The 22,910-nt window shown below is 45.6% G+C and overlaps 1 protein-coding gene across 1 annotated transcript in view; it reads right to left on the bottom strand.

Annotated features, from left to right (window-relative positions):
• Positions 1-22,910, bottom strand: part of MRPL44 (mitochondrial ribosomal protein L44) — a 44,537-nt gene that overhangs the window by 10,045 nt on the left and 11,582 nt on the right. Inside the window, exon 3 of the mRNA XM_085634647.1 lies at positions 16,608-16,786. Within this exon, the coding sequence (XP_085490773.1) occupies positions 16,608-16,786 (179 nt within the window). The remainder of the gene's footprint in view (positions 1-16,607; positions 16,787-22,910) is intronic.

Below are 22,910 nucleotides of genomic sequence, written 5' to 3'. Positions count from 1 at the left end.
TTGAGATACCTTGAAGTAGAATCTATGATGATATCTGGACCGGCAGCATCCAGAAAGGTGAGCGATCGAAAAAAAGAAAGCCACTAGACAGAAGATCTACATGCACTGCACTGTCACTTTAAACACAAGAAATCTTCAGACCAAAACACATCAGATCTACATCAAAGGGAATGGAAAGAAAGGAAACGACATCAGAATGCCTGTTAGTGCCATACATAGATCTGTGATGACACTTTCAGGAAGGTGTAATAGCAGAAGTGGAGACAGGATGCCTCCTTACTCTATGAGATTGCTATTACAAAGTTACCATATTGAGTCTGGCAACTGAAAGATTCATGAGAAGAGCAATCTGCAAGTGGAAGTATACTTAAAAATTTTTTTTTTTTTAAAAACAAAATCGAGACACGGCCAGAATGAGACGGTATTTACAAGTGGCTAAGCACAGAACAGCATATTTCACCAGGTAATAAACAACATTAAATAAAACATTAGTGGAACAGTTTACACATAGGCATAATCATCCAGATAATGCATATAGCTAGGAATCACTGAGCTCACAATATTTTAAAGCATAATAAAAATGCAATCATAACCACAAGAACACAAAAAAACATACATTACAGCCCATAGGCTTCAGATAATCAGACCTCACTATAGCACTCCAGCCTCTCCATGAAACTATTTACTTCACCAAAACACAATGTAACACCAAAACAATATCCACCTAACAATCAAAAACTGGTCTAATTTAGAAGGATGTTATAGACCCTGAACAGACACCATTGTCTCAGTTTCAACTACCTACCTGAAGCCAGGAAATAGACATACATTTCAAATGGCATATGTCCAAATTGATAAAGACCTTAGGCTGCAGACACCAAGCAACCCTTACAATCAAGCAAATGCACTAAATAACCACACACACTACTGATAACCCTACTGAAACTAGCAGAAAATGGACTCTGGCCTATGACGGAATCCTCAAGAAAAGAGAATGAAGGCATCCGAACCTTACAGTGCTATACAACTGTTGACATTAAAAAACACAAATACTACAACAGATGGTGGGCATTTTTAGCCTTTGCCAGCACAGCGCTTACCCTGAGCTTGTAAGATCTACTGTATTAAATATAAATCTTAAAAGTGGCTTCCATCTGGCCCCCTTGGTTTTGATCGGTTCCTGTGCTTACCACTTACTTTTCCTCCATTTCATAAATAGCGCGAACTTGACCCAAATCAGGTATTCCTTGTGTGTTTCTCTTACCAGTTTCCCTAGGACAAAGTACTTTCATGCGCTTTTGGGGAACCTTTTTATGTTTGGCCTGCACAGTGGTGCTTGATAAACAAAGACTTTACTCTGGCCACGATAATCCGCGTCCTGCAGTAGCTGTGTGCACGTACAAATGAGCTCCACCTCATCTGAGATGACATAAGCTCGTATGTAGCATGCGACTGAGATGAGCGTCAGCTCTTCCTGAGTTCCTTTCACACAGTTCCTTTAGTTCATGCCGCTTCAACGCAACAGCTGTGGTGGTTTCTGCACCAACCTGCGGTAAACTACCCACTTCTCTTTTGCTTTACTTTCCCTGGCTGCACGCACTGAAACCTCTTTGTCGCCATGATGGACACGCTGTGTCCCTCAGGTCGACCCTTGGTTCCATGTCAGGCTCACGTGTCAGGAGGCAGCGCCGGTAATAATTTATGGCAGTGAGTTGTGCCGGTAGAGGTGGTTTTCAAGGCCTCCAAGCTGCGCTCTGTTGGCCTAAATGCTCCTGCCCACAGGCATGTTGAGGTGCCTGGTTTCGGCGACTGTCGAGGGAATCAATTGTGACTGCGCCTGGATACCCTCATGCTATATAAATCCACAAATTTATTACTTGTGTTGCACAGCATGGGTCGGGGTTCTGCTGCCTTCTGCACTGGAATTTACAGCTTCCGGCTCTTTTAGCATACTCATGGGTTAGTCACACCTCAGAGTATTATATTACTTTCAATAAACACTCCGGTGTTGCATATTTTAGTTGCTACTCTTTGCACAACTGTGCTACCTGTTTAATTTGCAATCTGTGCCCGGTGCTGACCACTGCTATTTATTTTAACCTTTGTTGAATGGCATATTTGAAACAATATCATCAAAACCAAAAGACACCCACCAGTGATATCACGGGAACAATGATCTCTGAAAAGGTCAACTAATAGCGTCTCCAGTGAGACAAGGGTTTCAGATCCCTGGAGACTCCATCCAGCAGAGCGCAGACTGATACTGTTTCGCAGCGGGGCAGTAAAAACGCGATGCCTGTCCTGTACATCACTTGGTGGCGGGTTCGATCACACGTGCACCGCGGGCAGTTGCATTGTTGCGGTATGACTGGTTTCATTGTTGCACCTCTTGCTGGACTGAGAGGGAGCAGCTGTGGTCTTAGAATAAGTGGCCTGAGTTTGGTGCCCTCATCAGTGGCTTAGTCTTCGAGGGGAGCGTGCAAGTGGAGGTGGATATAACTATTCTGTAGCTTTCTGTAAGTCTCTTACAAATATTTCAAAATCACATCTTAATCAGATCGCACCAAAATGAAATGCCCTGTTTGGACAATACCAATCAGATTCCCACGTTTCTCATGACAAGAATTGTGCGCGATTTACACACTGAAAGACGTGTGAAAATGGAAACTCCGACATTCCACTGTTGCCTCAGATATATCGCTATTATGACGGAGCCCTTAATTCCAGTAGGGCCAGTCCCGAATTGTGGCACTTGCTTTACGGCTGCTTCTTTCTGCCTCAAAGTGTTTCAGGTTAGCAATTTCCCTGGAGCATTACACTGTGACGGTTTTTGAGTATGTTTCGTAGACTGACAGCCTGCAGGTCTGCCTAGCCATCAGTGGAGGGGCATTACCCGTTCAGAACAGCAAGATTCATACTCCAGCATTACAATTAAGTTAGCAAGTTTTGTAATATGCCCGCTATGAATGACCTTTACAGTTTCCCATACTACGTTTGTTTCATCAGCCGTCATGCCTCAGGTACATGCCGTTATGTATTTACACAACTGTACTATGCCAATTGCCCTTACGTCCCATAGTAAAATGTATGCGCCATTTCAAAAATATTTTTATTTGTTTTGAACACAGATAGTGCAAATCAAGTACAATCACTACTCCTTGAGTACATGTGAAGGGAGCATATATTTTACGATCTATAACGTCGCACATACAATTTGTCCAATAGTCACTGTATATTTATTGATTATGTTTTGATTTAGCATTTCTACTGTAAAGAGATCTTTTAGTTAGTGGCAGTTTCCACTTATGATAAAGTAGCGCAGAGGGTTAATATGCCTCCTGCAAAGAAGCTATAGCACGCAAACTGCTGAACTTCATTTTATGTGGATAGTTCAGTGGGTAACTGCTTTTGTCACAGAGATCCTTTTGCTACTTAAAGTTCATAAGGCGGCTTTGTTGGTGTACTGAAAATGGAGTGGTTGATATCCCTGTAATCACAGTGACCACGCCAGTCAACCCTGTAGTGTCTGGAGTCAGGTCAGGGAAAGGCAGGGTCTTGTGCACTACAAAGACTTTCCTTAGAAGTTTGCCTACTTCAATAATAATAATAATAATAATAATAAAGCGTTTTATAAAGCGCATGGCTGCACAACTGTGTATCCCCGCGCTGATTGCTGACAAAAACTCCTTACAGCTCACCGAGACAGAGAGACAGGGAAATGTTAATAAGGGAAGAGATGAGTTTTTAGTTTAGCTCTAAAGAGGATTTCTGATGGTTCCATTCTCAGATGAACTGGCAGGGCATTCCAATGCTTTGCTCCAAGAAAACTAAAGGAGCGACCGCCTAGTCTTGCTCTATTGATCCGGGGAAGTTTGAATTGTGACATACCCGAGGATCTGAGGTTTCTGGTAGGGCGGTGGATAGTAAGAAGATTTCTCAAATAAGTGGGTCCTTTGTTGTGTGCAATTCTGTGGGCATAGCAGAGAGCCTTAAATCTGATTCTTTCTCTAACTGGAAGCCAGTGAAGCTTGGATAAGGTTGCTGTAGCGGATGTTCTTTTTGGTAAACCTAGTACCATGCGGGCGGCCGCATTTTGAATGCATTGAAGCTGGTGCAGTTGTTTTTGGTTCGCACCTAAAAGGAGAACGTTTCCATAATCCAGGTGGGGCGTTATCAATGCATGCACTAACGTTTTCCTTGCTTCCATGGGAACAAGATCAATAGTCTTACGCAGGATTTTTAACGTACCCATACATTTGCCAATTGTTTTATTGACTTGTGTTCTTCCCGACAAATCCGAGTCAATCATTATTCCTAGGTTTTTGACCATTTCGACTGGGTGAGGACAATCGCCCAGTGTAGTAGGCCACCAAGCCTGGGACCATATGGAGGTTTTTTTCCCTACCACTAGCACCTCCGTTTTGTCGCCATTCAAACGGAGGCAGTTATTATCCATCCAGGTGGCGACCGCTGCCATACAGCTAGAAAAATTGGTGGCAAATTTTTCGCTGTCTGGGGTGAGTTTGAACATGAGCTGGGTGTCGTCAGCATAACTGACAATGCCCACCCCAAAATTCTCTACGACTCGAGCTAGGGGTTCCATATAGATGTTGAACAGGGTAGGGCTCAAACTAGAGCCCTGTGGGACCCCATAGCTGATGTCGCGAGAAGATGACTTGAAGGGTGGGCAGTGTATTTGGAAAGATCTTTTGGAGAGAAAAGATTTAAACCAGGCAAGGGCATGATCCCTTACTCCAATGTCTGATAGTCGGGACAACAGGGTGTCATGAAGCACAGTGTCGAAAGCTGCACTTAAGTCAAGCATGACAAGTGCAGCCGTCTCCCCCTCATCTACCATCTTGCGAATGCACTCCGTGGAGTAAAGAACCGCGGACTCCGTGGAGTATCCAGGTCTAAAACCAGATTGTGTCGGATGAAGTATGTTTCCTTCTTCTAGAAAAGTCATCAGTTGTTTATTGACTATTTTTTCTATAATCTTAGCGCATTGTGGCAAGAGGGAGATGGGTCTAAGATTTTGATATTGAGTAACCGGAATGTTTGGTTTTTTTTTGAGAGGGATGACTTGTGCTGTCTTCCATGCTTCTGGGACGTAGCATTCTTGAAAGGACAAAGTGATCAAGTGTCTGATATGATCAATAAGACCGTTGTTCATAATGTCTTTAATTTTACCTAAAGGGCACACATCGTTAGGGGATCCTGAGTGGATACTAATGATAATGCCGATCAACTTTTCTTTGTCAGGAGTGATAAAACGTGTGAGCGTGGTTTTTTGGATAGGGAGTGGTTCTTTCCCTTCTATGACATGGTTTGAAAAAGTGGCATGTATTTTCTCGACTTTATTGACAAAGAAGTCAGCTATCTGATCGCATATGTCATCAGAATATGTGTCCTGCATATCTAGGGTAGTGGTGTTTGTAAGTTCCTTATAAATGCTAAAAAGTTCTTTCATGGGGTTAGTTGCCTCTTCAATTCTTGTCTGGTAAAAGGAACTTTTCTCCTCTCTAACCATTTTCTGGTATGATTTTAACTCTAGTTTATATAGTTCCTTAAGCTCGGGAGAGTAATTTTTCCTCCACTTGCGTTCTGTCACTTTACAGTGTATTTTCGCAAGTTTTAATTTTTCTGTATACCAGGGTTCAGATTTGGTTCTTCTAACGGGGGGTTTAGACGTCCACGGTGCAATAGTATCGAGTGCCTTGCTCAGCCATGTTTCATAATTCTTCCAGGTATCTTGTAAGGAGAGTCCTATTGGCGGGGTGTGTTTCTGTAATTCACTGATCATACGTTCCGGGGTGTAGTTTTTCCAGTTTCGTCGTTTAGTGAACAGGGGTTTATTGGGGGCTAGCTTACTCTTGTTAATGGGAATATAAAAGGTGATCCGGTGGTGGTCAGACCATATGATAGGTGTAGGGGGGAGCATTTCAATATCCTCCCAGGTAGAAAAGACTGGGTCAAGAAGATGTCCCTGTTGATGCGTGGGGGAGTTTGATAGCAGTGTTACTCCTATCGCCTGTAAAGCAGTTCTAAGTATTTGGGCTTCTTTAGCATTATTATCTTCCAGATGAAGATTCAGATCACCTAAAATCATGAAGTTATGATGTTTTATCGCTAATTGAGTAGCTGATTCTATAAGCTGGTTACAGAAAGAAGTAGCGTTTCCAGGGGGACGATATATAAGAAGGCCGGTAATGGTCATCAATGGGGTCATTTTTATTGAGAAGGTCCCACATTCGCTATGGGTATTAGCAGTGTCAGTAAGTGTGCATTGTAATTCCTTTTTGCAAATTAATGCAATTCCACCTCCACGTAGTTTAGGTCTGTCGATTCTTAAAAGGCTATAACTCAAAGGTATCGCCTCTACGATGTCAGGGGCTGAAGAATCGTCTAACCATGTTTCTGTGAGAAACAGCACATCATAATCTTGTGATTGTAGTATCTCTCGCAATTCCGTCTTGTGTTTTACCATCGATCTACAATTTAGCAGCAACATTTTAAGTTTGGGTGTAGGGGCCTTATATAGAGGAGCCTTGCTGAAGGAGTAGTTACATATGTGACAGTGTTGTGGGATACAGTTGGGGTCAATGGCATGTAAACAAAGTTTGTTGGCGGTCCTACCCAAATTGTGCAGAGTCGCGCTAGAGTAGCAGAATCTCAGCTGGTCCACTCTCTTAGCAGAGCCTATATCGATGGTAGAGGAGCTAGAGTGTCCTGCCCCGCGCCCCGGTCGTTCGCGGACGGGCGCAGACGGGCTTGCCTTAGGCGCGCCTTCGGCGCGCCATCGTCGCGCCCGCTGCGCTCGTCCGCTGCGCTTCCGGTGGGGACACATGCTATATAGCAGAGGGGTCCTGAGGGGGCGTGGCTACGGAGGTGGGCGTGGCCTAGCGACCGGCCAATCCCGTCGTTTCAGCAGGGAAAATTGAGCCTACGTCAGCAAGCACTCTGCTGAGTAGGTGAAGGTTAAAAATGCGGCGCAAAGTAAAGGAAACCAAGACAATTTAAACCCAATAGTTTTAAAATGGGCTGTCAGTGCCCTGCTCCCGGCTGTGCCTCAAGAGCTGTATGTGGTGCAAGCAAACGCAGCGCTCGAGAACAGCGTGCGTTTATGTCGGAGGGGGCGTGGCTACGGAGGTGGGCGTGGCCTAGCGACCGGCCAATCCCGTCGTTTCAGCAGGGAAAATTGAGCCTACGTCAGCAAGCACTCTGCTGAGTAGGTGAAGGTTAAAAATGCGGCGCAAAGTAAAGGAAACCAAGACAATTTAAACCCAATAGTTTTAAAATGGGCTGTCAGTGCCCTGCTCCCGGCTGTGCCTCAAGAGCTGTATGTGGTGCAAGCAAACGCAGCGCTCGAGAACAGCGTGCGTTTATGTCGGAGGGGGCGTAGAAACGGAGGTGGGCGTGGCCTAGCGACCGGCCAATCCCGTCGTTTCAGCAGGGAAAATTGAGCCTACGTCAGCAAGCACTCTGCTGAGTAGGTGAAGGTTAAAAATGCGGCGCAAAGTAAAGGAAACCAAGACAATTTAAACCCAATAGTTTTAAAATGGGCTGTCAGTGCCCTGCTCCCGGCTGTGCCTCAAGAGCTGTATGTGGTGCAAGCAAACGCAGCGCTCGAGAACAGCGTGCGTTTATGTCGGAGGGGGCGTGGCTACTTCAACGGCAGAAACTGGTATAAGTATTGGTGCTGTGACACCTTAACTACAGAACACTTCTGGGCTAAGAGGACATACTGCCCAGAACAGCTGGAGAAGCTGTCAGGATGGACTACCACTTTACTGTGTGCTTTGATGTGTTGATGTGTTGGCCTGCTGCTTCTGTCTTGAGCAGTGAGAGGCCTGGGCTTTGCTTTCTACATCCTGCCGTGCAAAGGTTCTCCAAGGGCTTGGGTGTGCGCGCATCTCCTGTTAAGAAGTCTAAAGGCCATCAAAGACTTCATCTACCGCCCCTGAACTCCTTCTGCAAATTGGTGCTGTTAGACTTGGCCCTTTTGGGAGGTTCACCCCTGCACTTTTTGCCTTAAGCTCTGACATAGTGGTAGTGATTTTAGGCCTCTGGGAGGCACTTTAGCACTGTGGCCCAGTGTAAAGTGTGTGCGTGCTCCGAGTGCGTGTGGTGAGATTGGCCTGCCCTCCCATAGGAATGCATGGGGGAATGTGTGTGTCCATGGTAATTCCTGGTATATGAGGAGTGCAGGGGCGAGTTTAGTATGTATGAACCCATGAGGATAAATGCTGCGCAATGGTGTGTGCAGATTTATGGGGACTGGTGGAGAAATGCCACTTTAAGAAGTTGGCATTTCTGTGTGCCTGCCTGCCTGATGTGAATGGCATGTCTGGCTTGTGATTGACAGGAGCTGAGAGGTGTGGGTGGCTCCAGGAGACAGGGGGAGTAAGCCCAATGGTGAATAGAGATCTGCAGGTGGGAGGGAGGGAGGAGTTGCACCTGGGACCTGAATAGGACTGTGCCTTCCCTCCACAATGCTGACTCGGCCCCCTGTGGTGTGTCTAATCACTGAGCCCCCACCTGACAAAGGAGAGAAGAGCTGAGCACAACAAAGTGCTCCAAAGCTCCCCTAAAGCAGTTCTGACTGGTATCCCCAAGCCCTGTGCTGTGACACAAAGGAAAGGGCATATAAATATAGGGGCTGTGACCCCATGAAAAGGTTCCTGTTCTGTTCCTGATCCTGACGGAGGAGGGGGCTTGCTGCTGCTGGGGCCCAGGAGGGACCGCCATGGGGGCTGCCTCCCTGCTGGAGGGCCCTGGGTGCTGGCCCCTGGGCCCAGCTCTGCCCCTGAAACCTCTCCTGGACCTTTGCCTGCTACTGGAGCTGTGGCTCCTTAGTGTCCTGTGAGAGCTTTACTTTTACTTGGGAGAGCGCTTGGCTCTCTGTTGCTGAGGAGCGCTTTATTCTACATTCCCCTGAAAGGGAGAAGCGTGGGCTGCGCAGCGCTGTGCTGCAGCCCCCCTTTGGAGAGGGAATCCCCCCTAGTAGGGATTACCCCGTGATGCCGGAATTACGTGTGCCCAGCCCGCTTATGCTGTATTTGTCACGGGTGCCTACCCCGCATATTGCCACTTTGAGCGGGTGCCCACCCCGCCTCATATTGTGAATTGAGAGGGAGCCTACCCCTCATCCGCTTTTGTTGTTGCTGGTGAGCGGGAGCCCACCCCGCCGTATGCTGGTTTTGCGGGTGCCTACCCCGCTCAATGTTTGTTTTTGCTGCGGGTGTCCACCCTGCTGTGGCTGCCTTTGCGGGAGCCCACCCTGCAATTTGCCTGTTTCGCAAAATCACCGTTACGGCCCAGTCCTTCCGACCAGGAAGTCAGGCACGTTTGCCTGGGACAGGTGCGGAGCGAGGAGAGGAAGTCCCGCCCCACCACCAGAGATCCGGTCGGAGCCCCGCAGGCTCCGTGATGAAGTTCCGGGTCCCATGAGGAGCCCGGGTGAAGCCAGGAGAAGAGAAGGGCTGAGGCGGGTTGGCGGGGCTCCCGTGGCCGAGGGAGAGCCCCGCGTGTTGCCCCAAGCGCCGCTGAAGAGTCCTGGGTCCCAGGAGGGGGCCCGGGTGAAGCAAAGAGAAGACCGGGAGAGTCCAGCCTCCAGGGAGAGCCGGTGAGTGGCGCTCCGTAGTGGCTCTGGGTGTTGGTGCCTGTGGAAGGAACAGAGCCTGAGCGGCTCCGTCTGGCAGCGGGCCGCTCCAACGTGTGCCATGAGTTTAGTTCAGAGCCCGGGTGGCTCCAACATGGGGGGCAAGGTTATTTAGATGCCACATGGGGGCCGGAGGACACCATGTGCCAGGCCCCTAGTTTAATTTACAGCTTCCCCGCTTGCTAGAGGGCAGCTACCACGTTTTGTGGGCATGTTTAGTTTCAAGAGCCAATGCTCTCCAACGATGGGCTATTTGTTTTTAAGGGCCCCAGGGGGGGGGCGGCCTCCCTGATCGGAGCACATTGTCGGTGCTCGTGCTCCTACCCCAGCTGCGCCGCACCAGCGCGGGCAGCTGCAACGTTTGCCTATCTGTCCAGAAGGCACAGAGGTGCCAGTGAGTTTCCCAGCTGCCCAGCAAGTAGTGGGCAGCTGCTACGTTTAGGTTTGCGCAGTGGCGCACTCTGGATTCCGCTGCTAGGCAGCAGCCCTGACATTCTGGACACAGGGCATTTGAGCCCCTTTGAGATGGACAGTTGGCCAGTGAGGTAAATAGGGCGCTAGGCCCTAATGTGAGTAATGCCTCTACTATGGTCTTTTTAGGAGACTATGTGCTAAATGTGATTTATGTGGTGCTAGGAAATGTGATTCATGTAGTATGATTTATGCACCCTGTTTTGATACCTCTAAATGTATTTTTATGTATGAGGTTGGTTCGCATATTATGGTTTATGCTAGTGAGATTATGTTCCACTGTGTGATTTATGCCCCTAAAGTGAGTTATGCTTAGGAGGTGAGGGTCTAATGCGTTTAGACTTTTTTTTTTTTTTTAAATTGAGAGGATTGCATAGTGTGTTTACGCTGGCGAGGTTGGCGCAGAATGTAATTCACGCCTGATGTGATACTGTGCATAATGTAGTTTATGTTACAGGCTGAAACGAAGTACAGTGATTACCAGTGGTTACTGGTTGTACGGTTATGAGATGTATGACTTTTACTAAGTTCGCTTTGTGATGGTTCTGTCAGTGGTCCAGTGGGCCCGGTCAGGTGTAAATAATCCCTTGTAAATATGACCTAGTGCCAGGTGGCACCATGTATATTATGTGTTTACTATTCTAATGCGTTATGAGAATACAAAGGCTATTTTTGATAGAACCTTGTGTGGAGTTCCTTTTGTAGTGTGCCTGGAATGTTGTTGCTGTGGGTGCGTGCGCAAATGCTTTCCACATTGCCACCGGGATAAGCCTGACTGCTCGTGCCAAGCTACCAAGGGAGTGAGCAGGGGTTATCTTTGGTGTGTAACTCCCTTGCCCTGACTAGAGTGGTGGTCTCTGCCTGGCTTTGACGTAAGCTTTAGCCAACCAGAGATTCCATTTCTAACAGGTGCCAATTCCAGTTCTGGGGTCCTTGGCGGTGGTTTTTGCTGCAAAGGACTACAAAAATCAAAGCACAGACCTCTAGCGCCTGTTTTTTTACAGACGCAGCCCCTCTGTGGTTGAAAAATAAATGATTCGCCACAGCTATGAAGCAGATGCATGCCCTGCTGTGCGGCTGAAGAAATAGATGCATGGCCTACTTTGCAGCTGGGAAATCGACACAGCGCCTGCCCCGCCACATTGATCCAGCACGTGTGGACTTCTGATGCATCGCCCCTGTGCACTAAGTTCTTCATCGACGTGGCCCAGCAATAAGGAACTGGTGCCGCGTGTCCAGAAATCAATGCATCAACTCCCCTCACAGTAAGGAATCAACGTATGCATCAACTCCCCTCACAGTAAGGAATCAAAGTATCACCTTCCCTGTGCTGCAGTAAGAAATCGACTAATCGCCTGCCCTGGCAGTAAACAATCAACGTATCTACTCCCATGGGAGCAAGGAATAAGCGCATTGCTTTGCTTTTATGGTGCTTTGTCTCCGATTTTTAGGTCTCGCCTGACCCAGCGCATGCGCTGGTCTGGCGAGACTTATTGAGAGGGCTCCAAAAAGTGCTACCAGGCCAGCCTAGAGCTACAGTGCATGTGCGCGGGCTCGCGCGCCGCGCTTTACCGCGAATACTTTCGCGGCCGCAGGACCGCTTTGATGTTTGATCTCGATTGCGATCGCTTTCGCAGCCGCACGGCCGCTTGGCATAGCCAATAGGTCTCGCTTTTGGGACCTTATAAGTATTAAGTTATGCAACTGTTGCATGGCTAAACACTTATAAGGTCCCAAAGGCGAGACCTATTGGCTATGCCAATGCTTGTTTTTTTATAATATAACAAATTTTATTTGGCTATTTTGCAGTATAACGGGCGTTAGCCCTACAATAACACGCCTGAGCAGAGGGATCATTTTTGTATCGATAACCATTTTCATGATGACAAACATTACCCACCAAACATGCAGGTAAAACAATAATAAAAACAATATGCAGACAGTGGTCAATCTCCATGATATAGCACATGATGCAAAAAGCACTATTGATGGACAGAATGCAGAACAATGTCATACATTCACCCCAGTACAGAGATCTGGGCCTAAATCCATCGTTTTTTTGCTCACCATGCCATTCCAGTTTGAACCCATATGCAAATCAGTCTTGACCCTGTGCCCTATGAGAACAGTACAGCCCGAACAGCCAGGCCAGGTCCTCCCTGGACTAGAAACAAGCATCCTAGGACCGGTTTGGCCATAGATATGGCTATGTCTGAACTGGGGTGGTGGAGTAAGCTAAAGAATGATGATGAATTAAACTCAGATCAGTTGACTGGGGGTGAGTGTTTGATTTGCTCAAGCGCTCCGTCTATCACCCCCTTTGGTATAGCACATGATGCAGCAGATTCAAAATATACATTACAACAAGGCAATAAGACAATCAGACGAAATAGCATGGGGTGATACCAGTCAGGGATCGGGGGGTGCCACTCATGGGTCCTCCTCGGGCAAGGGTGGGGTAAGTCAATTCCGTGATATGTCGCCCATCGTGTCCAAATCTTGCGGTTTTTCCTGGGGCAACCCCGGGCCTCAAAGACTGCAATCTCAGCTCCCATACATTTATCTAATTCGTCCTTCCATTTGCCTATAGTCGGGGGAGAGGACACCTTCCACCCCTGTGCGATGTCCCTCTTGGCGATAGTAAGGGCAAGGAACAGCAGATGCTGTTTACAGCGGTTTCCCCTGATGTCTTCAGTGGAGTGCAATAAAAACAGCCGTGGGTCAAGTGGAAGCACCCACCCCAGCACCTCTAAGACATGACCGGAAAGGGCTGCAGGGCCGTGCAGGTCCACACCGTATGTAGGAAGGACCCATCCTCCCTGCCGCACCGTAAACACACCGGGGACTGGGTGCCCCCCATTCGCCAAAGTCATACCCTAGTGTAATATACCCTATGTAAATATTTGAACTGGATGAACCTGTAGCGTGTGGAGACTGCCGCGCCCCTTGGGTTGTCTATTGCTTCAGCCCAATCGTCATCCGTTAATTCAGGAATGTCTGCCTTCCAGGCCAGTCAGGTTTTGTCGAGAGTGTTGGGAGTTTGTCATATCAGTGTTTGATATATTTGTTTCATTTTGTGTAATCCAAGGTCCCCCATAAGCAGTCGGCCTTCCAACGGCTGGAACTCGGGGAGAGCCTCTATATTTCGGATCTGGGGGGAGAGTTCGTGACGGAGCTGTAAAAATTAAAAAAAATTAGGACTTGGAGGTCAAAGCCGGTCTGCAATTGTTGAAATGATTTAAAGATAGTGCCACTTAATACGTCCCCAAGGGTCGAAATCCCTACCAGGTCTGTTCGGAGTTGTGTACCATGCTGGGGGGGGGGGGGGGAGGGGGGGGGGGGTGTCGAGTAAGTTTCCCTCTCCACCTCATTTGTCTGGTCTTGGCCCTCCATAACTGTATGGCTACTCTACGAGCCGGTGGTAGATGGTCGAGCCGTGTGGAGCTACATAACAAGTGGAGCAGAGGGATTTGGTTCCATTGCAGCGTGCTCAATAGCATATGCCGGATCAGTAGGAGAATTATACCACCATTCGTTAATTACAGGGATGAGAGACGCAACATAGTATGAATAGATATCAGCTGCCGCTATCTCCCCCCCCCACCCCCCTGGTCTTTGATTTTGATGCATCCCAGGTACTTTGCGATAAGTGTCGCAACTATAGTTTCCAATTGACTGAACCATTTTGAACCTTTTAAAAGTGATATCTTTGCTTAAGTCTGATGGATTTTTGTTGTTTTTGTCTTGTTATATTCAGATAAATATTGGTTAGTTTTCTAAACTGGTGTGGTGCCCTTTTGTAGCGTTTTCCCTGTGTTAGTGTGTGTGTACATACAAATGCTTTACGCATTGCCTCTGGGATAGCCCTAACTTCTTGTGCCAAGCTACCAAGTGGGTGAGCTTTTGGTTTAGCCTATTTTAGCAGTGTTTTCGTAAAAAGGCAGGTCTGTGCATAGTAAACTTGTGCTAGAATTCTCGCAGACTTGCTGTGAGGTGTGCGTTAATTGCTGGCTCAACTTTTTTTTTTTAACTTTCTCAACATTTTAGTTTTGATCTGACTGGGCCTGCAGTTCATCAGATAAGCATGTACAAAACAAAAACTACAGTCAGTTTATGTGCTTCACAGTCCCAAGAGCCTCATACACCGAAGCAAAGAATCTTTTCGGTAAGTGCATATAATGCTTGTGACATCACCAGTTTCCTACTACCATACATCTGGGTTCAGTTGTGAGGTCATAAGTTCAGCTACAAGAGGCAGAATTGAGCAAATAGCACCATCTTGATACCTACTCTACTCATGTGAACACGTATGGATGACCATAATTTGCCCTCTTAAGCGCACTTCTGTAGGTAAGTGCGGGAGGAGTGTATCTACAGTTACCAGTAACAAGCAAACTGTCTTTAAGAGACACCTAAAGACAACTGCAACTAAATTATGAGCGCAGGTAGCAGTTTACTCTGGCCAGGACGTAGTTCTGCATTGTCCTGTGTCTGGACTTTGGAACAGGCTGCATAGAAGATAAAGATAGGCTGCTGTACATTTAAAAGACAAGGGTTGCTGAACACAAAGTGACGAAAAGGGAGAACCGTTACAAGCCATATGAGTGTCTTTATTACACGCTCCTTTGTGCTTTGCATACTTCAATAGCTGAGCTGCCTTGACCTTACATCTGCTAGCTGAGAATGGTGATGGCGGCGGCCCGTGGCACAGATTACAGAGGCACCGGTTGCCAGGCGTCCTGGGGCAACCTCATGATGACATCCATCCCCCTTTTTCTTTTTTTCCCCCCTTTGGATTCTTTACCATTAAAAGAAAAAGTAGAATTTGAGTGAAAACGCAGTCTGAAAAATAAAGAACCCAGAAGCAAAATGCATCTGCAAGCAACTAAAAGAATGTGGGAACTTTCTTTTTAGTTAAAATGAACTCAAGTATTGCAACAGCAAGACTAGGGAGGGCTGGCTAAACACAAAGGAGGATGGACAACAGGAATTAGAGGCAGTGGAATTTCACTGAGAAGTGGATGGAGAGTGTTTGATTGACAGCAAGAGACAGAGCAACAGGACTAGGATGTATTCGTAGTGCACTAAAGGTAAAGAAAGAAGACGCCACGCACTTATAACATATAATGATGAATAGGAGGACTGCTTAAAGTTAAAAATAATAAAATAAAACTCAGTATGTGGACAAGGTCCCCTCGTAGCGAAAAAAGCAGTCTCGCACTGACAAGCAGAAAATGAGAACGGTTTATGAACGCAGGATGTGGCAGAAGTGCACTCGCAAAGGCTGGTTAGAGCTTAAGAAAGATGTAGCTCCCACAAGAGAAGCAGTGGAAGGACACAAGTACTTGGGCCATGCTCCATGGGAGCATTTAGCAGGCCAACCAATGATAAGTAATGGACAGGCTGTAACCTCACTGATAGCAAACAAAAAGTCTTGAAGAGACTGCGCATGAGCTATCTAGGTGAGGCCTAAATGCAGTTCAAACGAACTATAACCACGAGTCACACTATGAAATATATAAAAACTGCAGTGCCTTTCACAAAAATAGTGTATCATGAACAAAGCCTTGAACACCAAGAAACCAGTACCTAGTAAATGCTGCATCTGTCGCCGACCTCTTTTTTTAAGCTGTCTTTTAAAGACAGTTTGCTTGTTACTAGTAACTGTAGATACACTCCTCCTGCACTTACCTACAGTAGTATACTTAAGAGGGCAAATTATGGACATCCATGTGTGTCCATATGAGAAGAGAACTGATCTAGCAAGGCTGGAAATCCAGAAGCTACACAAATCTAGGAACAAGAAAGCATCCTATATTTTGCAATACTTTTCTTCAACAAAATGGCTCTGTCTCTCGGTCTTTCTCCAAACTTCTAGCCATTCTTCAGACATCATCTTACTCTACAGAATGCTCAACCCACTCATACCATACACAAAGCCTGACTCAGGACATGAACTACATCCACCGGAAACAAACTAAATCCCTTTGGGCACAGCAATGCTGACCTGCCTCTAATCTGCACCCAGTTTTATACCCAAACGCTGTACGGTAGGACACCATCCCTTATCGCAAGATGCCACACTGCCCTCTGGAGCTATTTGACTCTCAGCCTCCATACAAAAATACTCCATTTAAAAATAATGTAACTTAAAATCCAATGTGTTCAAGCTGCGACATCACCATATTTTTTAAGCTACTTTGCAGTATTATATGGATATTATTTGCATTATTTATTTTATAATAAGGTTATACTGTTTGACGTAGCAAATAAAAATGCCATTTCAAACCTTTCACCATCTCCCAGCAGATTGGATGTTTATTTTCATTAGAAAACATGAAGAAAACAAAAAAACACATTACAATATAGATCTTTCAAAAAGCATAAGATTTGCAAAGTCTACGCAGGTAAGGACAAAACTGACATTGCATTCAACTGCACAAAACCGCTGGTTGTAAATGACAACGGCACTCACCAGTACAATCCCACGAAGAACACTGGTAGCACTGTGCTGGCTGCTGACTGCCTGGTGAGTCGAGGTTCTGGTGCAGAAACATTGCATTTAGCCAATTCTTCTACGAGTAACCCCATGGGGTTTGAAACAGTCCAGAGATCAAAGAGGTCTTTCCCAATTAGCTGAGTAATCAAAAAATCCTAAAAAGAAAAAATAATAATAATGGGATTTAGAAGTATGTACATTTGCGACACTACATAATCACCATCCACCGCATTATTTAACGATTAAAGAAAACAAAGTGTTTCCAGCTCAAATGGATTAAAAATGTTCTTGTAATACTTTTCAAGCATTAAAATTGATGACAAATGTACCCTATGGTTAAGCATCCCAAATTGATGCCCCAGGTAATGAATGTCATCTTCAAAAGTAAATAAAAACATGGCTACTGAAATGTAAATCAAACGAGGTGGAAGTGAAAATATTTCGTTCCTCAAAATTCATCAGAGACACAGTTTTCAAAGCAACTGTTATTTCACAGGCCTTGTTTTCAGAGCTTCACTTGAACAAATTGGATCTCTTTTTTACCGTTGATGACTTTAATCCTAAAGTAACTCTTTTTGAGACGTGTAAATAATCAAATTACAGTACTGATATGTAGAGGTGCATCTCAATGGCAAGGTTAGCTTCCTATTACTGAACGCATGGTAAGCCTGAAACTGTAAAACAATTAGTATGCAGTTTCAAAAGAGGTGCAACATTTATGTGAGAGAGTTTTTGTACTGTGTTTACACAAATTATTTTACTCAGGGAGGCATTTTAAAAAGCATTCCTCTGCTTTCACATAGGACGAAATCATTGAGTGATGGCGAATAACATTTGAAAACACACACAGTGGCTCAATGATTGGAGCGGCACACACACACACACACAGCGGCTCAATGATTGGAGCGGCACACACACACAGCGGCTCAATGATTGGAGCGGCACACACACACAGTGGCTCAATGATTGGAGCGGCACACACACACAGTGGCTCAATGATTGGAGCGGCACACACACAGTGGCTCAATGATTGGAGCAGGACACACACACAGTGGCTCAATGATTGGAGCAGGACACACACACACACACACGCGGCAGACCCTGATGCAGAGGTCTAGCCTGGGACCAGGGTTCAATTCCCCGCCTCGGCGGGTCTTGGGCTCAAAAATTCCACGGACCTGATAATTCTCGCCTCGGTGCCATTCCAATCATGGAGTCCCACTCTGGGCAATAGCTTGCTTAATCTCCACAACGCTAAGGATGCCGGGCCTCCACCTTGGGGGTGCCCAGGAGTGGACGCCTCACAGGGAAAGCCAGGATGGGTTCCACAGCGGTATTCGTACAAGCGCCTTGAGACCCTTGCGGGTGAGTAGTGCGCTATGCAAGTATCAATTTACATTTACACACACACACACACACACACACACACTTTTACCCAGTGATGGTCGCCACTGGGTAGTTGTAGATAGGACGGTTTCCGTAGGAAAAGCATTTTTTGGTTTGCTTTCAATGTTGCTGCAGTATGACGAATCTTCACAAAACGTTACCCCCTCCCCCCACCCCCCCAAAAAGGCTCATCCACTTTAGCTCCTTCCTTGAAAGTATTAAGGTTATCCGTCAAATGAAGGTCTAAGAAAAACAAGCATTGGCATAGCCAATAGGTCTCGCTTTTGGGACTTTATAAGTGTTTAGCCATGCAAATGTTGATGTTGTTGCACCAAGGATATTGTGCTGCATAACTAAATACTTATAAGGTCCCCAAAGCGAGACCTATTGGCTATGCCAATGCATGTTTTATTTAGGATCTATAAGGATTTGTAAGGTCTGGGACCAGGTCTTTAAGAGCCGGATCTGTGTTCGGAGTAAGCTCATAGTCCACGATAAATACTAAACCACCATTAGAGGTCAATAGGATCTCCTTGAATTTCACGATGGATTGAGTATTTTACTAGTTTTCTAAGACTTAGCTTTGTAAACATTAATGGTCTCGCTGAGATTGACAGGACTATTAGTTAATAGACTGGGCTCAGGTGGGAAGGTGGACTGAAAACTTCTGAAAAACAAACAGAAGCAAACAAAAGAATGCGATCTGAGAACTATAAGGAAGTAGTTTTGGGGCCTCTCTCTTTTTTGGCTCTCCCCCTACGAGAATCCTCAGAAAGTAGGATAGGGGCACTGGTATAGTCTCCTCGCACCGCTGATGGGTCTCCATTAGATGTTTCCTGCCTTTTTGTCTTTCTTCTTGTCCATATAGACACATTTTAAGCTCTTTCGGTGTGCCTAGAGAGGGAGCTGCAGCGACTGCATCTTCTGAGATCATGAGAATCTGGCAAACAGAGGCTACAGAGTCAATGAGAGTCTGTTTGAGTCCTCTATCTGACAATCTGCGCAATTAGTAAAAAGCAATGCAATTTTGCAAAATAATTCAAATATTCTTGAAAAATATAGCAAAATACCCCTAGTCTTAAAGAATGTCTAGAGAACTAATTTTAAAAAGATCCTGGGTGTTTTGAAGGGAAGAAAACCTTAAATAAGGCCAAGCTCAGAGCTCCAATATCCTGTCACCAGGAGACAGAAAAAAAAGAATTGAGTTAACTGCGCCTAGGGGAACAGCTACGGGACACCATGGCATTGACTGAAGTCTGGAAAGAGAAGAGGTGCATCACGGACTTCACTGGATAATAGGAGGGCAAACCTGGATACACACTGGTACTGAGTGTTCTATAGTGGGATGCCTGGCCACATCATGCCAGGCATCTAACAGGCACACAAACGGAAAGGGCTGGCCACACCTCAATGATTGAGGAGAATAGAACTTGTTTTCGCAGCAGGTTCAAAAGTAACAATTTTAGAGAAAATTCAACTTCTAGATTGTATTTGTAGAGCAACAGGTAATCGCCTAGCAGTGTAGATTGAATTAGTTATTTCTTCCTCTACTTAATAGCAGATAATTATGGCTTTGTGGGAGAAGTGAAGCCTTACCGGAGCAAGGAAAAAATCCAGCCTGCTCTGCATTACACTTTGAAGTATTTTCCTGTAAAAAAAAGTTCTATGAGAGGAGCTTTCAGGGGATGTCACTATGGCGTCACACTAATAACTGGCTGAAGTCTGCACTCACTTTTTCAGGTTTTTCCTTAGCGATATTTGATTTTCGGCGTCAGCCCTTCAGTTAGAAGGACCTCAAATGCATCAAGCAACTGGAGAGGAGGTGCAGCCATTGATGTAAGATGCGGCTAACAACACACTATGTACAATATCACTGCAAGATGGCTTTCCACGTTTTCAACTGCAAGCATACTCTTTAGGCAGCGATATTTTCCTTTTACCTACTTTTAATCTTCCAATTAGTCTTCCATATGTTTGTTGAGTTTGTGTGTTTTATTACAGATGGGTTAGTGGATGAGTGCAAAAATGAATCGGTCAATGGGGGCATTCTCGGTGCGTACATACCTATTGACATTGCCAGTTCTTGTTCGGTTTCCGGCCGGAAATCTGGAGTAGCCCACCGGTGTTCACACGGAAATTAAACAGGAAATTAAAGTGGAAGAGGGGGGCGAGCAACAGCAGAGGGAACCAGAAACCTCTGTGCACACGAACAGTGTAGACAAATGTGGCAGAATAAGCACTGCATTACTTAGGTTAGTGATTACGTCAGTCTACTCAAAACAGCAAGATCTCAGGGGTGCGCTGTTTTTTGTGTCAGTGCGCATACAATTACATTTGTCTTAGAACACAAATATATTTCCTTTCAAAGAATAGCTGACTTGAAACGTAGGCCATGTGAAAAAGAATAGCTAATGTTGCAACTACTCAGCAGCGGCTGGGCTGTGTGAATACTTCTAGATTAGCATACTATGGCTAACAGGTCATCTCTAGAGGTTAGGAGAGAAATGCAGTCACCCGGTAACATTTGTAAGCTGTCCATGTCAACCATGGCAGTGTTGCTTAGACTTGGCAAGGATGCTGGGCTCAGCGAGACCTAAAAAATTTGGAGGGGGTGGGGTGGAGGGCGGGGGGGTCCTAAAATGCATTTCTCACTAATTCTGCCAAAGGGAATTGAATGGCAATACCACCAAAATTGCTAAACAGAATTACACCAAATTTGGAAGAAACCATCATCTTGCTCACAAAAGTGTGCTTATGTGATTTGGTATAAATTTGTTCAGTAGTTTGAGAAATGAAGGCTCAAAATCTTGGTATATTTCATGCCGCGGATGATCTACAGAGCTGACAGATCTTAAGATGAGATCGGATTGGCTGCAACCATATTAACAATGATATGGCAGCAGCCATTTTAGGACTCGGGAACTGAGTCCTGTCCTTAAAAAAAACGGTATTACTTTTTTTTTTTTTAAACATAGGGGGTAGGGTAAGGGTACCCTGCCCCTCCTAGGCCTTTTTAAAAAAACAATTACTGCAAAGCCACTGTGGAGCTGGTGTATTTTATTTTCTCTTTAAGTGCAGGCCCAGAATGGGTGCATGCAGGGGAGCCCACGGGGCCAAGAGCGCCCACCTTCGGCCTTCAACGTGGTATGTGGTGTGGGTGCTCTGGATGAGACAGAGGCACCCACCGGAGGCAGCATACATTCGCAGTCCCAAATCATTTGAGGTCATGCCAAATGACCTTGGAAGTTTCCAAAGTTTTGGGACCGTTTCTATTGAATGGCAAATGTTAGAATTGCCAATTTCCGTTTTTGTACTGTTTTTAACAATTGTTCAATTTGACAGGCTGGCTAAAAGTAATTTTTATACTGAGTTACCATAAAGTTGATTGACTAGTTTTCATGTTATCACTCCATTACAGGAATGAAACAACTTTTTTGGATTCTGCGTTACTAAGTAAAGGATGCGATACTTGGCAAGAAAGGATATTTAAACAAAATACAAATGAAAGCCGAATTAATTTACATTTGCTATACACGTGCCTCACTTGAGGCTCTTTAAGATTCAAGACATCAGGCCAGAGGAAGCGATGCAAAATATTTGGGACTCTACTAAACTCTGGGTACCCTGTTGGCCCTCGAAAAAGCTGCACGTAAGGTTACAAATTCAGGAACAGGTGGCTCATTAGGTCTCGCTAGCGTAGGCTGCGCAGACATGCGCAGTCTCGCTGGCGAGATTTAATGTTTATGGGATTTTTTAGCAAGGGGCATTAAGCCCCGCCCCTCTTTCCCATTGGCCGGCGTCACCGTTTATGCTAAACGGTGGCCAGCCATTGGGAAAGAGGTTAGTGTGACGTACACTTTTCTCTTTTTTGGCCGTCCCACTGGGACGGACTGGCCTGCATTCCTTCTGCTGCAAAGGGTTTATCATCTTTATGGGGGCAAACACATGGCCCCATAAAGATAATAATAAACTTTTGGCAGCAGAAGGAAAGCAGGCTGAGGCCGTCCAAGTGAGACGGCCAAAAAAAGAGAAAAGTGTACATGGCAAGCATTTTTTTTCCCTTAACTTTGGGTATAATCACGGCACCCGCGCTTTACTTTTAACATTAAAAGTAAAGCTCGGGTGCCGCGATTATACCAAAAGTAAAGAAATAGAAAAAACATCTATTTCTTTACTCTTGGAATAATCGCGGCACGGTGCCGCGGCTGCCTGGCGTGCGCTTGTTTCTCTTTCTTTTACGTCTTTGAAGGCCCTTTGTGGTGGGTTCCATAGTGTGTTTGTTAATCAGCTCCTTGATTTATGGGGCGAGGATGGAACATGGGAAAAAAAGCTTCATTTGTAAAGCTAAAATGGTGTGAATAATGGGATCATTTCTACAAAATGCACTTTTAAAACTATTGTGAAATGTGAAAAAAACGTGCACGTTGCTTAGACTCACTATGGGACATGCCAAAGGTAGTTATGTTTCCTGAATTCTGCAGCGCCAGACTTTAGGAAACACAACTAATTTGACAGCAGTGAGCATCACCCTGGCTCATTCCTGCAGACATCACATCCTGGCTACAGTACCATATCCGGTGCCTGGTCGTCGGCCATTTTTTGTTCACCCCAGGAGAACGTTTACATTGAACTTTTAACAAAAGCTCAGGTTCCCAATAATGTATTATTTTATTTTTGTGAATAATGTACTCTACACATACAGAATTGTTTTCATGAAATATTTAACATTTCGTGCCAGTGCTGGGTGAAAAGTCAGCTAAGTCTCGATCAAGGAAACTTCCCCATTGGTGACTGACGTCACTTGAAATGACTGATCTTTTTACGCCTGTTTTAGGAAATGGATTGTAGCCTACAATTTGTAGGGCATATCAGTTGTTCCTAGTCTGTGCATGC

Source organism: Triturus cristatus, chromosome 11, assembly GCF_964204655.1.
Source record: "Triturus cristatus chromosome 11, aTriCri1.1, whole genome shotgun sequence".
In the NCBI taxonomy this organism is placed as follows: Eukaryota; Metazoa; Chordata; class Amphibia; order Caudata; family Salamandridae; genus Triturus; species Triturus cristatus.
Note: the sequence above shows the minus strand (reverse complement) of the source record. Positions and strands in the feature narration are given on the sequence as shown.